Below are 17,871 nucleotides of genomic sequence, written 5' to 3'. Positions count from 1 at the left end.
AAGCCATACAGACCCTGAGCAAGTTATTCAACCTCTCTGTGCCTCAGTTTCCTAATCTTTAAAATGGAAATACGATAGTACAAACCTCATAGGGTTGTTACAAGGCTTATGTTAGTACCTGTAAAATGTAACAGTGCTTGGCACATAGTAAGTTCCCAAAAATTGTTGGCTGCAGTAATATTAATTATTAATGTTATATTTGAATGCTTTTCTTAAAAATTTCAAATTTAATCAATTAACTGGATTCCCAAAACTATCATTAAATTTAAGATTTTTCTGTTACAGATGGAATGTACCTAATTTTCTTCATCTCTTATAGATGTAAACAGCAAAAGGGAAATTTCCCATTAAATTGAGAATACGTGTTTTATAGCACCTTGTATAGTCACAGGTAGAAAAATTGATAAAATATCAACAAATATGTAGATGGTTAAGAAGTTATAGTCCTGGACTGATAATCTCCTTGAAATAATCCCAAGGGTGGTACCTTGAGCTTTTTTCCTCAACCAACATGTACCTTATCTTTTGTGATTTGAATACAGCGTGCTTATTATTTTGTTCTTAATATTAATGCTGGTCAATGTAAATAGTTACTTGACAAAAAAGAAAAAAACTACTTTGAGGAAAGAAAATGCTTTGGGAATTAGTAACCCACAATTGTACCTATCCTTATGGTTGTTTATACATATAGTTTTATAGAATTATATTCTGTAAATTAATACATTTGTCTGCAACAGAATATTATTAGTACCTAATTTTCTTTTGAATTTGCATTCTTCTCAACTTCTTATAGAAGTTACAAATTAATTTATAAAACCTGTAATCAAATTACTTAATGATCTTTCTGTTGTTAAGTTTTCTAATGTATGCTTTTTTTTTCCCTCCCACCAGAGGAAATAAAAGCGGAAACTGAAAAGCAGAGGTTTGTCGTTTGTTTTTGTTTTTGTTTTTTTTCTTCAGCAAAAAAAATTTGCAAACTTGTCAATCTTGGCCAAAATAGTAATACAATCATCTGTATTTTAGTGTGGCAAATTTTCTACATATGGCCTTTGTAACAAAATCAATTTTTTAGAAAATAATTTTTGAGAAATAGAATGGTAATCATACCTGTAAATACTGAAAGAGCTTGTAAATAAATAAATAAGGGTATTTCTGAAATGCTGTACGATATGCTTTAAAGTGTTTGATTCATATTTAGAAAGATTACTAAATATTTAGTAACCTAAATTATTTAATTAGATAACTGCATTGATTTTTAAAATTTTTCTTGCATTTAGTTACAGCTCTGGCCACTAGCTTATGACCTACAACAAATCACTTAACGTCTCTGGACTTTATTTTCTGCATGAAATATGGGAAGAGGAAGTCTGGTTTAGCAAAGTGCCTTGTAGAACTGAAATTCTGTGTTTTTATTTGAGTGTATCATCAGCATGAAAAATGTGATATTCTAATCAGGCTCTCCCTTTTTCTTTAGTCCTCCTCATGGAGAAGCAAAAGCTGGATCAAGCACCCTTCCACCGGTGAAATCAAAGACAAATTTCATCGAAGCAGACAAGTACTTCCTACCTTTTGAATTGGCATGCCAGTCCAAATGTCCCCGCATAGTTAGTACATCTCTAGATTGTTTACAGGTATGTATAAAACGGCACTGTCTAAAAACTATCTAATCTGAATGCGTTTCTAAACATTACTCACAATTGATGAGTCAGTCATTTTCCATGAGAGCAGTTGATTATTATTTTTGTGGTAAGAAACCAAGTGGTTGCTTAACATTCAGGAGAAACAATAGTTGCAAAAAGATGTTTCTAGGTTAAGGGTAACAAAAGTCAGTAGTGAGCTTAGTGAGACACAGAATCTTTACTGAGGTCATCAGTAATGAAACTGTTGATTCATGCTCTTTTTTTAATCAGTGAAATGCAAAAAAAAATGGTACTTTTAACCTGCTGATTTTTATATATATCATTATTTCAGTGTTTTTTGTTTTTTTTACCAGATGCTTGCTGTTTTATATAAAGCAATAGGTTAATGTTAACAGTTTAGTATTTATATTTACTATTGGACTTCAGCTCTGACCTTCATTTATGTCAGAAAAATTTCTTAAATCTTCCTGTTTTACTTTGACACACACACACACACACACATCCTCTTAGATATTTATAAGACAAACCTTCAGATAGAGAGGTCCTTTTCTTTTCAGATATTTTCATGGTTTGGGGATTATACCTTTTAACTAGCAATTCAGTGGAAAAGACCATATCCATATGATTTGTTCTTAAGATAGATTAAGGATAAGTTCATTTGATTTGTGACCTTGTTTTCCCTGAAAAATTAAAATTAAAGTATCTAAGGCCTTCCTTCCAGGGCTATAATGGTAATGATAAGTAAACAAATCTGTGATTTATCGCAGTCAGTGTATGGAAATTGGGTTCTCTGCATTTTCGCAGATCTAATTTGGCAGGTGATTTTGGGTTATTTGAATGTGTTACGATAGCTTTTGCAAAAGCAGTATCAGTAATGTTTGGACAGAAAGCAATAAGCCATTCTAACTCATCAGAGACAAGTTCTTAGGTCTGCCCTCCTTAAAGGTATTGCCTGATGGTTTTGCTGTGGTTATTTTTCTGTTTTTGTGGTTATTATGAGTATAAATAATTTCACGTTTATATAGCTAATAAAGCTTTCTTCAGGAAGAGTTGGTATAGCCTTGGCTTTGAGTATTCTTTAATAGTTCTATGTAAAATGTTTAATATATATTCAGTTGTATATTGTAATTTGGGGGGGTCATTACATCTATTTATTTATTTCTTCCTCTTCTTCTTTTTTTTTTTTTTTCAAATAGAGGTACTGGGGATTGAACCCAGGACCTTGTGCATGCTGTGCATGCTAAGCATGCGCTCTGCTATTTGAGCTATACCCTCCCCCTGTATATTGTAATTTTAATGTATGTTTAATTAGTATATATATTTGTTAGCTTAATTAGGATCTTTATTTTTTTTTCTCCATTTCAGAAACTTATTGCTTATGGGCACTTGACTGGCAATGCTCCAGATAGTACAACACCAGGCAAAAAATTAATTGATAGAATTATTGAAACAATTTGTGGCTGTTTCCAAGGTCCTCAAACAGATGAAGGAGTTCAGTTACAGATAATAAAGGTGATTTATGAGATAAAGTGAACTTGTTATTCATAATCTATATTTTTAAAAATCAGAAGCCTTTTACCTTGAAAAATATTTGGAAAGGTCATTTTATGTGCTTTCCAGCTATAATGGAGGTCATTTGGGTACTTTTTAGACTCCACATCGGGAGATTTTATTGCTGAATGCCAAGAGTTCGCTACAAGACACTTATTTGCAAATCTGTTATTTAAAGGTCCCAGTTTAGGGCCCCAGAGCCTTCCAGAGCTTTTCTGTTTCTGGCATGGTTCTGTCATTAAGCTTTCAGGTCCCATGTGAAGAAGGTCTTGTGACTCTTCTAGTTTCTTCTACTGCTATCAGAGTCCTTGCAGTCTGCCCTCTAGTCCTGGGTTTCACCATATGAACTACTTGTGCACCAGCTTTCCTGATTCCCTTGCACCTGTCAGTCTGCTGAACCTGCTCAGCTAAACCCCGTCCTGGGTTTGTGCTGTGATATACCTGGGTGATCAGCTCCTTCCAAGGAAAATCACTCAGTTGTGTTTTCAGTCTGCTGCAAATACTGAATTTTTAATGTTACTGCTAGTAGTAGTTGTGGTGTGTTTGGTTATCAGTAAAATTTTCTTGTACTGTTAGTACTTTTGAAATTGTGGACTGAAACAAATCAGTTGAATGGTTTTCTAGTGTTTTGGGTTTGAGAGGATTATATGGAAGCTGCTGCCAGAATGAGGAAAACATAGGATATTTTAACAGTTCATGATATATTTAAGGCAGATAGAAACTCTATACATTACCTTAAAGTGGTAATGATGTCTGAAAATTTTGATTCTAATATAAAAATATATATTTTTATGCTGAAACTCTGGATGCAAAAAATTGCTTTAACTTTTTTTTTTTTTAAGGCTTTACTTACTGCAGTAACATCTCAACACATAGAAATTCATGAAGGAACTGTACTGCAAGCTGTGAGAACATGTTACAATATCTATCTTGCAAGCAAAAATCTCATCAATCAGACAACAGCCAAAGCTACTCTTACTCAGATGCTAAATGTTATCTTTGCACGCATGGAAAACCAAGCAGTAAGTATTAGAAAATGAGAGAGATTGTATGGAACACCACAAGCATCAAGTATAGAAAAAATTTTATGGAAATTACACTGAAATCTTTTGTGCCTGTGGAGAGAATGGTTTTTAAGGTTTTGTGTACCGGAGATCTGTGGTTTTGTTTTGTTCTGAGGCTTACTGACTTGTTTGACTTTGGATAAAATACGTCTCTAGTTGCTCACAAATAGAAATTGAAAGATATCAGTTGCCATCATCCTTATGGAAGTGTTTATGAATTGATATTTTTAATAAGCTCTCAAGCTTAGTAGATGAGTGTAATATAGATAAGTTACCTATTTGATCTGTTCTGGTATAAGATTATTCATTGAGCCTTTAAAAAATAAACAAAATGTGTTCTATGTTGATGAAATATATTTGGGGAGGAAGTAAGAGATCAGCAGCTAGAAAATCATTAATTTTTTTAGTTATTTAGTCTTCATAATTAAAAACCAACCTCTAACTTTTTTTTTGAACTGATTTTAACCTTATGGAAAAGTTGCAGAAAAATTTACAGAGATATCTCCTTTACCCTGCTACTTTCCTTAATACCAGCATCTTACAGAACCACATTACAGTGTCCAGAAGCAGGAAATTACACTGGTATGATACTATTAAATAAACTGTTAGCCTTACTTGAATTTCACCAATTTTCCCATTAATTTCTTTTTTTTTCTTTTCTGTTTTAAGATCTGATCCAGGATCCCACGTTGCATTTAATATGCATTTAGTATGTTTTACTCTTCTCCAGTTTGTAAAAATTTCTCAGTCCAGCTTTCATCACCTTGAAGGGTGATGATCAGTTATTTTGTTGATTATCCCTCAGTTTGCTTTGTCTGATGTTTTCTCATGATTAAAATGAAGTTGTCCATGTCTTGCAAGAGTACCTCTGAAGCAGTGTTGTGTCCTTTTCAATACATCACGTCAGTAATTCATGATGTTGATATGTCCTAATACTGATGACGTTAACCCTGGTTACTCGGTTAAGGTGGTAGCTGCCAGGTTCTTACACTGTAAAGTTACTCTTTTGTAGTTAATAAATATCTTGGGAGAGATACTTTAATACTATGCGAATATCCTGATTTTTCCCTCACACTCCCCCACCCCCAGTTTGAGTGTCCATCAGTGAATATTGTTGGCAACAGTTATTACTGCGGTGTTTCCCTAGTGGTGATTTTCTGTTTCTCTCTCCTTCTGTGTTTATTGACCAGAATTATTCTCCTTCCCTTTTTATTTATTCAGTTTTTTATTTATGTCAGTCTGTATTCATGGGTAATTATTCTGTGGTTTATAATCCAGTTCTATCATTGTTTTGTTGTCCCAGTTATTCCAGCTTTGGCTTTCTGACCTTTTGACAAGTTCCCATTGTTTTTTTTTGTTTTTTTTTTTTTTTGAGTCCCTCCTTACTTTCTGGAATTTCAAGATTTTCCAGGCTCATTTTGAATTTCCTCTGCTTCAGCTTTGGAGTAGTAGACACTTAAACAGGGAGCCCTGACTTCTTCGGTTGGAGAATGGTAATTAGAAGCTAGAATCTGAGTGCTAGGTGTGTTCGTTGTAGCTGGGATGTTATTGCTTGGAAGCCCTCTCAGCAGATTGAACTAGGGAATATATATGTGTATACTCACCCCACTTTCCCACTTCTTCTCTCTTCCATATCTGTATGTGACTGTCTATGTATGTTAAAAACTATGTGTTCATACTGATAACTTTTGATTCCAGTCCAGTACCATAGGGTTCATTTCAACCTTTTTCCTTTATTTATAACTTCCTCTCCCTAAACGTGAGAAATAAGGCCTTCATTTTCTATGATACATTATTTGTTCAGTCCTGTACTGTAACACACAGAAAATAATTTTAGAATTGCTAACTCATACCACTGTGAGAAGCAAATTTACTAAGTAAATTGTAACATTTATTTTTTGGCTTATTTTTTTGTTTTTAGTCTTACAGTATCCATTCAAAATATTTTCTAAAGTTACTTAGGTTAGTTCTTTTCTTCTCTGTACTCTTAAGGGACAATATTACTTTATAACGCAATTAAGTTCATTTATTACTGCCTGTTTTCCATTTCAGTGTCCCTTGCATTCTGGTTTAATTGCTTACTTACATTTCCTGAGTATGCTAAACACTACTATAAGCTAAGAGTTAGAGCTATAAAAAAGGTATACTCCTGTCATTCCTGTCAGTCCTCTTCCATCTCTTTTGGATGGATGTAGATAATCTCTACTGTTTCTAGTTCATCCTTCTGCATTTCTTTAGCACAAATGAGCAGATAGATATATGTATGGTTTCATGTATCACCTTTCTTACATGAAAGGTAACATACTATATTAGTTATCCATCACTGCATAACAAACTTACTCCAAACTTACTCCAAACTTCAGCTGCTTAAAACTCATAGTTTAGCTGCTTGAAACTCACGGTTTAGCTGCTTATCTCACAGTTTCCAAAGGTCCAGAATCCAAGCGTGGCTTAGCTCGATGATTGTGGCTTGGATTTCACATGAGGTTGCAGGTGGCTGTGTGGATCACAGTATCAGCTGGGGCTGCTGTCACTTAAAGCCTTTATTGGGCTAGAGAATGAGAGAGAGAGAGAGAGAGAGGGAGAGGGAGAGGGAGAGGGAAAAAGAGAAAGAGAAAGAGAAAGAGAAAGAGAGAAAGAGAGAAAAACAAGGCAGAAGCTACCTTATGATCAGAAGTGGTCACGCAGATCATCCCTGGCACAGTAAAGGAGGGGACTCTACAAAGAGGAGAACGTGAAGAGGTGGAGATCCATGGGTGGCTGTCTTAAAAAGGCTGGCTACCACGTCCTGCGGATACTCTTTTGGACTTTGCTCTTGTCACTTAGTAGTATGTCCTGGAAAGCATTCTGTATCACTCCTTAGAGATCTTCCTCATGTTTTTTTCACATCTATTCAGTCACTCTCCTGTATATTGACACTGGATTATTGCTCATATTTTGCAACCACAAATAAGAGTTTTGCTCCTTTTTGAAGGAGTGAATGATAATGATTTTATCACTTTTTAATGGCAGAAATATAAAGAATATTTTTATTGGTTTGACTTGTTCAGCAACTTCTTATTACATTCTCTGTATGTTCCTGGCACTGTTCTGGTTCTCAGTTACACAGTGCTGGGCAAAACCAGCTTGACCACTACTTTGAAAGATCTTAACGAACTGTGGGGCATAGAGGGGGAAGATGAACCAATAACCCCAAAAGTAAATATGTAACTGAATTGTGATAGAACCTATGAACATGTTTCATGTCATGAAGCATATTTAATTATAGAAAATTATAGAGAAGTGGGAAAGGGGAGGGAGAGAAAATTAAAAAGGTGGGACACAGACTGATTTTTTCAAGTTTGCTAAAATATTCTAAGCTAGAAGTCTAATTCATTTGTATATGCTACTGATAACTTTTCCTCTCCTCCCCAAATAAAATTCACTATAAAGTATTCAGTTCTAAAATTATTTCAAAGGAGGAAATGCTGATTTCTTTCTCTAGAACAGTGGTTTTCAGTGGGAGATGGTTTTGCCTCCAAAGCCACATTTGCACTTCTGATTGTCATGACTGGGGTGAGGAGGCTGTTATTGGCATATAATGGGTTTCTGCCCATTAAGGATAGGGATAGGATGTTGCTAAACTCCCAGCAGTACACTGGACAATCCTAGTTCACTCACATCCCCCCACTCAAACACAGCAAAGAATTACCTGATCCAAATGTCAGTAGTACTGATATTGAGAAACCCTACTCTAGAAAGTGTGAAAGTGTACAGAAAATGTTTTAAGTTAATTTCCTCTATTTTTCAAAGACCTTTCTAGAGGTTACAGAACTCTGGAAAAAGTAGAAAAAGCTAGAATTCAACACCTTGCTTGTCTGTGATTCCAAAGCATGTACTTGCCCTGCTAAACCATGGTGCAGACTAGCTGAAGTTGAGCTGGGGGTGAGATTGGACTGCAAGTCATAGGCTCCTTACTGTTAATTTGGACATTGACTTTCTCATGAATGGGCCAGAGCTTTGGTTTGGGAATTCTGTTCTGATTCCAACTATGCAACTAGACCTGCCCATTGATTTCCTTACCTATAAAATAAGGGATTTAGACCATGTAGATGTTAAGTCTGTTCCTACCTTTGGGGCATTGAAATCTTAATTCAACTTTATTTTTACATTCATATAATTAATTCTGATATTTCTACATAACCTGGAATATTACTAGGAATATGAAACGTTCATATTTGATGCTATAAAATACTTATCTTTGTGGAAATTAATTCCATGAGAATGATTCTTATTAGGTCATGAAGACCACAAGAGATGTGTCTAAAAGCAATAAAGTGCTAAAAAATGAAACACTGTGTTCTTGATTGTTACTGTTTTTAGCATCTTGTAAGTGAGCCAGTTTTACCCATGGTGTTATATGTATAATGACAGGTCTCCTAAAATAAAATTAGAGCATTTGTAGGTACAGTTTTTTCATTCTTATTAGATGACTCATTGGGCAGAGGCATTTAGGTACTCACTGCAATTTTATTTATTAAATGTAATTTTATTTTTTTAATTAAAAGACACGTGATGAGGTAACATAAAAACATAGTACAGAAAGGTATGCACTGAAAAGTTGCCACCCATTCTTGTTTGTAATTTGGTCACTTCCTAACTTCTACCCCTTATAGGTAACCATTATTGCTAGTTTCTTGTGTTTATGTCTAGACTTTGTTTCCCTATATATAAGTAAAAATGAATGAGTGTGTATTTTATTCCTTTGCCCACTTTTTTCCTCCCTTAGTGAAACTTTGATTTTAGGTGAATCTACTGGCAACAACCCAGTTATCATTCTAAAGTTATTAAAATTATTTTAGTTTTTTTATTTTAAGTAATACATTCATGTCAAACACCAAAAATAATGAAAAGAGAACATACAGTGAAAGACTTCCATCTCTGTTCTTGTTTGCCAAATTCTATCCCCCTAAGAAGTAACCACTATTTTTGTTACTGTGTTTTTAATATGTTTTGTTTTTTATTTCTGATGGACTGCAGTTTCTACACCTAGAGACAAGGTGGCACCTTATATGAAGGATTTATAGTTGAGTGTAACATTACCCCTCCAAATTTAGACAACTTACTTTGCTAATATTGGAAATTATGGTCTCTTTTTTTCTAGTTGCAGGAAGCCAAACAAATGGAAAAAGAAAGGCATCGACAGCATCATCATCTGTTGCAGTCTCCAGTAAGCCATCATGAGCCTGAATCACCTCAACTCAGATACTTGCCACCGCAGACTGTTGATCATATATCCCAGGAACATGAAGGGGACCTTGATCCTCATACAAATGATGTGGATAAAAGCCTTCAGGATGATACAGAGCCTGAAAATGGATCTGATATTTCCAGTGCAGAAAATGAGCAGACTGAAGCTGATCAGGCAACTGCAGCCGAAAGTAATCTTTTTGAGTAGGGGTTGGGGGGGTGTGGTAAGGGAAGGATGCCAGAAATGTTTTTAGTAACAAAATATGGAAAAGGTAGTATGGTTTAATGGATATCAGAAACATTGTGGTAGTTGTGGACTTTTTCCATCCTAAGTGGTAAAGTTGATTTCACGTAAGCCCACAAAACGTCTGTTGATATTACGCATTCATTAGCATCTTATGAGCAGTATGAGTTATAGACTTGCTTTGGAGGAGATACGTTACAAAAGAGGGTCATAAATGTCTGTTAGCACGTTAGATAGGAACCTCAGTTATCTGAACGTTAGTTCCTAGCAAACAAGAGGGCTGTTCATTTAGTAAGGTTTTCTGGAATGTGACTGAAACTTTTAAGAAATCATTGTAAGTTCACAAGATATTGTCAAAAAAAGTGCTGAAATTAAATATGCAAAGAAATTCTCTGAGTAACTACCTGGCATACAAAAATATCTTGTTTATTTTTATAGCCTAATGTTTAGTAATCAATAAAATTTAGATGTTCTCTGACAGTATTTTTCTGAGTAAATTTGTTTATAAGAAAAAGTTGACAAGATTACAAAAATTAAATTACATTTCTTTCTTTTACAAATTTATTTCTCTAAAAATAATCACATGCAGTCATTTTTTTCCCCAAACATTATTTCCAGTTTTTGCTGTTCTATAAAACTGCCAGGGAGTAAGTTTGTTCCCTTTACTTCTCCTTAGCTTGGTGTCAAAAAAAAAAAAAAAAAAAAAGATAGAAATTCTGTTGTCTTTCCAGTGTGGTTTTGTAGAACTAGGATGGTTAGGACTTAGTTACAATTCATCTGACTTCTGTTTTTACTTTACTTTGAGGAAAGACTTTTATAGTATTTTTCAGCTCTTGATTTTTTTTAACCATATCTTTTTCATAACATAATAGTGGCGTAAATATTAGCAGTGCCATGAATTACTTTTTACTATCTTTGATGGTACTTTAGTATTTATTTATTTATTTTTTTTTAGTATTTATTTTAAAAGGGACAATTTTGAAAAGCCTGGCATTCCTAGTACTCAGGCTAATAGTGAATCTGTACTGCTTACGTGATTTACATTTTCCTAACCTGCCCTTGCCAAGATTTCCCTACTTTCACTGCATGCTTTTAAAGGGGATGAGTCAAAGGGCTAATATCTGATAAAACTGGAACTTTATTTATTCCTCCATTTTTTCATCCATGCACTCAGCAAACATTCATTTGGCATACTGTGTCCCAGGCAGGGTGCTAGGACTTGGGGTTAAACAGCTGATGATGATCTAGCCATCACTCGTAGGGTGCTGGTGGTGTGCCGGGAAGGTCAGGCATGTATAAATGAGGTGTAATGCGATAAACCTGCAAGTGGCATGCACAGGGTAAGTCTGCGGAGGAGAGTTTGAGAAAGTGATGATGTTTTAGCTGAATCTTGTTTGGATAAGGGTAGGAATTGGCTGGCTAGAAAGTTTAGGAAGTTTTCCAACAGGAGAAACAACATAGGCTGAAAACCAAGGAATGGAAGATATGCTGTGTACTTGGTACCACTGTAGGTACCTTTTAGGATACAGAATTGTAAATAAGACATAACTCCCTGTGGTGTATTTGTGATTATTTTGGCTTTTCAAAGGTATTTTCCTCCTGACAGTTCATATAAGTGAAAATTCTGCCTGAGAGCCTTTGGCTAAGAGTGCCTGCCCTGGAGTAGATTATCTGCTCTGAGTCACATCTCTTGTCACTTACTGGCTGTGTGACTTTGAACATACAGTTAACTTCTCTAGTCATTTCCCATGTGTAATAAACATTACTCACTGTTACTCTAATCTATTTCTGTCAGATAATTTATATGAGAATTGACTCATTTCATTAATCATTTTGTGCACATTTTAGTGACTGTATAGTTATGTTGAAACTTAATTTTTAGATTCTTTGTAATTTTAGCTAACTAAAGCACAGAAATACAGAACTTAAGAATGATGGAAAAATTGTCAAGACATTTACATATTTTTACTCCACAGAAGAATCTAAATGCTATTGTATTTGGATTTTTATAAAATAAAACTACTGATTTGACATGCCTATTTATCACATTTCTCCTGTGACATTCAGTATTTTGTAGAATTTTGCAACAAGTAGTAGATTAGGAGCAGTGAACAATGGGGAGGACAGACTTCTGGAAGCCAGAGTTATAAGCAGTGGTCCTTCATAGTAGTGTGATGGGATGGGTTTGTAGACAGTAGCACTGTTAGCTCATATGCAGTCTGATGTTATTTGCTTTAGGGCAATGGCTCGCAGAATAGGGTCCCAGATCCCAGAACATCTTAAAGTACTAATTGAGCCTTCCTGAGGTATTTTCAGCATTTCAAAAAACCCAGTGGAAATCCTATTTTTATCTGCAGTGGTCTACACAAGCTAACTGAGAATGTCAAATTTTATTAGTTTCTTGTGTGTTGTTCAGAAGTTCCACTTGGCAGTTATATCTGTTTTCAATTAATGTTAAATTGGGGAATGAATTCTTTTTTACTTATTAAATTCAGTTTTACATTGTATATGTAGATTCGATTGGGGAAGAAATAGTAAGGAAGGGCCCAGATGGCCCCATCTCTGCCTCATCCAGGACCTCACTATATTAGAGCAGCAAGGAGCTTGATATTATTGATGAACCTGATTAATCAAAACAAGCTTAAATGACATTTAATATTACCTGATAAGTGTGTGGGACATGTTAGAAATGTTTATTCAGGATACTTTTAAAAGTTTTGGTTCTTAAATCTAGAAAACTCACTTAAGTTGAATACTCATTTAATAGCTTGTCAAATGAATCGCTGAAATTATGAAATTTTAAAATATGGTTTGGTTATAAATGTTGAATATTAAACTAATTCCTTCTAGTGTCGTGTATCTATTTAATTTTTTTTTCTTTCATTCTTAATTTCTTAGGAGATCTTTTCATTACAAATGCCCAGTAAAAGTTTCCAAAAAACTAAAATAATGTTTTTTTGAATTTTTTTTAAAGCGTTATCTAAAAATGATATATTATATGATGGAGAAAACCATGACTGTGAGGAAAAGCCACAAGACATTGTACAGAGCATTGTAGAAGAAATGGTGAACATCGTTGTTGGAGGTAGTGTATTTGACTTGAAATTAGTTTATTCTGCCTTACATTACTTGACTCTGGAGACTATTTTTATAATGTGTGGAACAAAAAAGGCGAAAATACAAGGTCTTTCTCAAATTAGAGTGTGTGCATAGAAAAAATACTTAAATATCTTAGATTATAGAAGAGTACTCCCTTTTTCTGCAGTTTCATTTATAATCTTAGAAAAACCCGCATTGCGCTACAAAAGTAAAGTTGAGTAGTAGCAGCAAAGATCATACAGCCTGCAAAGCCTCATAGCTCCTGCTTACTGAGAGCCAGTTGTGTGCTTTACATGTTGTGTGTATGTGTGTTTTGGTCGTTTCTCATAGACATTATTGTCTTTGTTGTTTATGTAGAAACTGAGGCAGAAGATTATGAAATAACTTATTCAGTTAGATGGTAAAGATATGATTGAAACAGGGTTCTCTCATATTCCAAAATCTAGGACATTATATTTCCCTCATACTAGCTTATAATTTCTTCTAATTGGTAGCATGAAAGGAGCAGTTTCCTGCCAGATACCTGCTGAGTTATGGCCATAGACGTGTATGTGTTCCTTTTTTAAAGTAATATACATTACACCTAGAGTAGTTCTGAAACTTAGTATTATTTACATTATCTATGTTTGTTCTATGAGAAGCCATTTATTTCTGTTTATATTAATTACAAGTATGATTACTCGGAGTAACATGCTCAAGAATACAGGGGTCTAGGCCACTATTTCCATAGCTGTGTTCCAGAGAATATATGTTATTAGAGGTAATAGTAGATACTCTAAAAAAGTGGGAAGGGCCTCATGGTAAAATAAGTTTTGGAAACACTGCATATTGTGTATCCCCTTTAGAGTACTCAGTGCACGTTAGCAAATTAAAGGCTATAATAAACCTGTTTTCATCATTTCCTTAACTTACTTGAAAAGGGGATTTTTTTTTTCTTGAGGAATTTCTTTTAACATCTTAAGGCATTAACATTCATTAGAACAGTTTAGTAAATGCTAATGTAGACTAAAAGTAAGCTCTGTTTTTGCACGTTCTGATTAGTCTTTCGTCAGCTGAATGTGTTTCATTGCTAGAACTACTTAAGGATCATATTTGGGTGTGTTCCAAATGCATACTTACTAGTAAGTACGCTGACCTTTAAATGGTGCCAGTGTATCTTACTTCACACCGCTTTCTGCCTCTGTTTCATTTTAAATAGCGTATGCTTTTTCAGTGCACTTGGTTAAGTCAGATATGTATGTGTGTTTTTTATTCTTACCGTTTCAGATATGGGAGAAAGGACTACCGTAAATGCAAGTGCAGATGGTAACATTGGAACCATAGAGGATGGTAGCGACAGTGAAAATATTCAAGCAAATGGAATTCCCGGCACACCAATTTCTGTTGCATATACACCGTCCTTACCCGATGACAGATTGTCTGTCTCTTCCAATGATACTCAGGTATAAAGAGGGGAAGATGTCCTCTTAATCTTATAAACTGATAAGCTACCAGCACCTTGTGGTGAATATATCCAGTTGATAATACTGGCTGATTTCAGTTTGGGGAAATAAAAACTTGGGGTTTTTTTTTTAATTGATATAAATCAGAGTAGTTTATTCCCTTAAAATACTGATAGCTAAATTTCCAACTCTAAGGTATGTCTCATATGTTTTTACATCTTCCCTGCAACCCTCCAACCATTGACATTATGTTTAAAAAAGAACATTCTTGTCGCATATTTATAGAATAGTTCCAGTGTACTAGGAGGAGAAAGAACTTGTAAAAATCTAGAGACCTTCATGTTATCTTTGTTCAGGGCTGCAGTGAAATCCATACTATGGCGGTGATAGGTCCTCCTCATCCTTCCTACCTTATGTTCTTTTGTCTTTTTTTCCTTATCTTTTTAAATAAGGGAATCCTACCCTAAATCTCTTCCCATACATAGGGGTTAGTATTCTTGGCCTTGTTGACATTGATCAGCTGACAACTTTTGAACATGGCTTTGACAGTCTCTATTGTCTTATGTCTATCTGCACAAGAGTAGATGAAAAATATAGTAGGACAAAGGCATAAAACACACCAGTGACAGGTAGTGGAAAGCATAGGTTAAGCCATGGACAAGGTGTCTTGCCAGGGCATGATGTGCAGGTTTTTGTTAGTAATAGTATGAACTGGGTAAATTTTAAGAGTTGGGTGGCAAAGAGGAAATGAGAAAATATTTTAAAAGAATACATTTTCAAGGTATTTATTGTTGGGGATGGGAGTGGTATGTCACAATAACGGAAAACAAATGTAAATTTCTCACCTGGTCTCCCTTTTAATAGAACACCACATATTACTAAATTGAATAAAGTATATGAAAGGCTGAAATGATTTTGCACTGGCAAGTGTCTTTATTTATGTGGTGTGTTCACTTGTTTAGGAATCTGGAAATTCTTCAGGACCTTCACCTGGTGCTAAGTTTTCCCACATTTTACAAAAGGATGCCTTTCTAGTATTCAGGTCATTGTGTAAACTGTCAATGAAACCACTGTCAGATGGACCACCAGATCCAAAGTAAGTCCTTAGCTGTTCTGCCTGACAAATGCAGTTTTTTAAGCTTGAAATTTACTTACTGTAAGATAGTCCTTGGGTTTTCTTTTGTTCATTTTGTCTTTTAGGACCTTCAGAAACATACTTTACTTTAAAAAAACAATATATTAAAAAGTTTCAAAACTACTAAATAGATACCTTACACTATTTCCCAAAGCACACCAATGGCGTTAGAGAATTGTGCCTGGTACATAGTAGGTCTTCACCAAGTTTTGAATGATTGAATGAATTATTATTTCCACATAGTAAGTAACATTGGCACTAATGTACTCCTGTTACACGTAGTCTAATGCTAGGCTTCTGAAAGCTACCAGTTGAGAGTTGAAAGTTAATAAAACCTAAGAGAAGTAAATCTTAAAAGTAAATCTATGAAAGATAATAGCATATTCATTAAGGTCTGAAAATGCCTAAGATAACTTTCTCCCATGGGGAGAAGGAAATACTTCAAGATAAGAGTCGCTTAGGATGGGGGATATAGCTCAGTGGTAGAGCATGCCCTTGGCATGTGTGAGGGCCTGGATTCAATCCCCAATGCCTCCCTTAAGGGAAAGGGAAAAAAATAGGAATCACTTGTATGATTCCCATCAAATATATTAGTTTAAACTGTAGGGAAGTGCCAATTTAAGTCATAAATTGTCAAGTATCTTTCAATTTAAATGATTACAGTGCAACTAACTCCTGCTTAAGATTGAGTTTGGGAGTTACTAGAGAGGCCTGCCCTGCTGATATTGCACAAGATGTATTAAATAGCATGTCAATTTTAGGAGAACTTTCTAGAGAGAGAAACCTTGGAGAAGGCCTGAGAAAGGGATATTTAAATAGGTGGAAATTCATTTTAAAAACTATAGAGCATTTCAGTTTCTCAGTGTCAACTGAGAGGGAAGACTGGAGACAGTTACAATAAAAACTTTGCAAGCTTTCAGAAACCACATTTGTTTTAGTTTCTATAGTTTTATTTTGTTACATTGTATTGATTCAGTGAGAATTTAGGCCCAGAAGCCAAAAACTAAAATCTTTGTAGGCCCAAATCTTGAGTCAAACATTTAATTCATTGATTCTTCTGTATTTTGAAAATACAAACTCTACAGAAAAAGGATTAAGGTTGTTCAGATTATAGTGTAAACTTGATTATACCCTGTATGCTTTATAAGAATATATTAAAATTTTTTTCAATTTCTTATTTTCATTATGAGGGGAAAAATATGACAATCTTGACATCTCTATTTGGAAATGATGAAGACCTACTTGAAGAAAAAAATAAGAATTTGATTTTAGTGCTGAAGGCTAGTTTTGCCATGATTTAAAAATGTTATTGACCTTTAAAAACCTCAGATGTTTAGTTTTCCCAGATCAAATATTAAAACTGACTTAAAAAAGTGCTAGAAACAGAGAAGAGGGAATTCTTTAGCATGCCAAAGATGAAAAGGAATTATATGAGATTTGAGGAGTACTGTAGTGGTGGGGAGGGGTTCATCTAGCTCTGAAAAAAGAGTAAGTGCATTTTGGAGAGCTGCAATTATTAATATTAACAAAAGATTCTTTTGAGGAGTAGTAAATTATCCTCCTACTTAGCAAGCTTAAATCAGATACTAGGAAATTTTGTTTGAACATTAAAAAGACCTTCTTGACTGTCAGAGTCATTAAACATTGGAATTGAATTCTGAAAGAGATCAAATTTCCTACCCCTAGAAACTGTCCCTTTTCCAAAAATATATGGTTTTCTATCTTGAATGACTTTTTGACAAAATCATTGAGTTTTTAGTTATATAATTTTCTTTTTTGTCTTTGCATCTCTTTATATTTTGTGACCTTGCTAAGATGACAATCCAGGAAATAATCTGTAAGCTTGAATCATAGTTTGAAACTACCCCGTGAAAAACTGCAGACCTCAAATTTCCAGCTTCTTTTGCCTGTCAAGAGTATACTTTGTTGTGTTATAAGACAATCATTTGATCATTTCTTCATTGATATCTTATATTTAGTAGATGCTTAATGTTTAGATGACTGCATGAATAAATCCATTAATTATTTTGAGCCCATATTAACAAGGCATTTTGTTAGATGCTGGAGATACAAAGACAAAACATAGTTAGAATAAAACTCATGTGTTAAAGAATGATAGGCTGCAGGTTTTAGTTACTATTGGAATTAAGTAAAAGGGGTGATAAATGTGAGCTAGAGTAGGAAGTAGTAGTAATGTATAAGCCTTGGAATGCCCCAGTGTGAAGGGGGAATACTTGGCCCAGTCTGTATTTTCCTGTAGCTATTCCTAGAGTCTTACCTCTCATTCTTTCTAACTTGATTTATCTAAGCTTTTTTGGGGAGAAAGGGGTGGGTAATACTATATTAGCTGCACATATGTATTCTTAGATTAAGAGGAATAGCCATCTTGGAAACGTGATTGTTTATTAATGAGCCATGGTATTAATTGGTTCCAGTTTCATTTCAAAGATGGCAGTACTTTTTGTAA

General features: G+C 34.5%; 1 protein-coding gene across 2 annotated transcripts in view; it reads left to right on the top strand.

Moving 5' to 3' along the window:
- ARFGEF1 (ARF guanine nucleotide exchange factor 1) overlaps positions 1–17,871 on the top strand; it is a 98,894-nt gene that overhangs the window by 30,905 nt on the left and 50,118 nt on the right. For both annotated transcript variants that reach the window (XM_074355084.1, XM_074355085.1), the window contains exons 2-9: positions 892–922; positions 1,475–1,631; positions 3,006–3,152; positions 4,034–4,213; positions 9,399–9,675; positions 12,703–12,813; positions 14,094–14,269; positions 15,232–15,365. In XM_074355084.1, the coding sequence (XP_074211185.1) occupies positions 892–922; positions 1,475–1,631; positions 3,006–3,152; positions 4,034–4,213; positions 9,399–9,675; positions 12,703–12,813; positions 14,094–14,269; positions 15,232–15,365 (1,213 nt within the window). The remainder of the gene's footprint in view (positions 1–891; positions 923–1,474; positions 1,632–3,005; positions 3,153–4,033; positions 4,214–9,398; positions 9,676–12,702; positions 12,814–14,093; positions 14,270–15,231; positions 15,366–17,871) is intronic.

The sequence above is a fragment of the Camelus bactrianus genome, chromosome 29 (assembly GCF_048773025.1).
Source record: "Camelus bactrianus isolate YW-2024 breed Bactrian camel chromosome 29, ASM4877302v1, whole genome shotgun sequence".
Lineage (NCBI taxonomy): Eukaryota > Metazoa > Chordata > Mammalia > Artiodactyla > Camelidae > Camelus > Camelus bactrianus.
The sequence above is the reverse complement of the archived record's forward strand: the minus strand, read 5'-3'. Positions and strand labels throughout refer to the sequence as shown.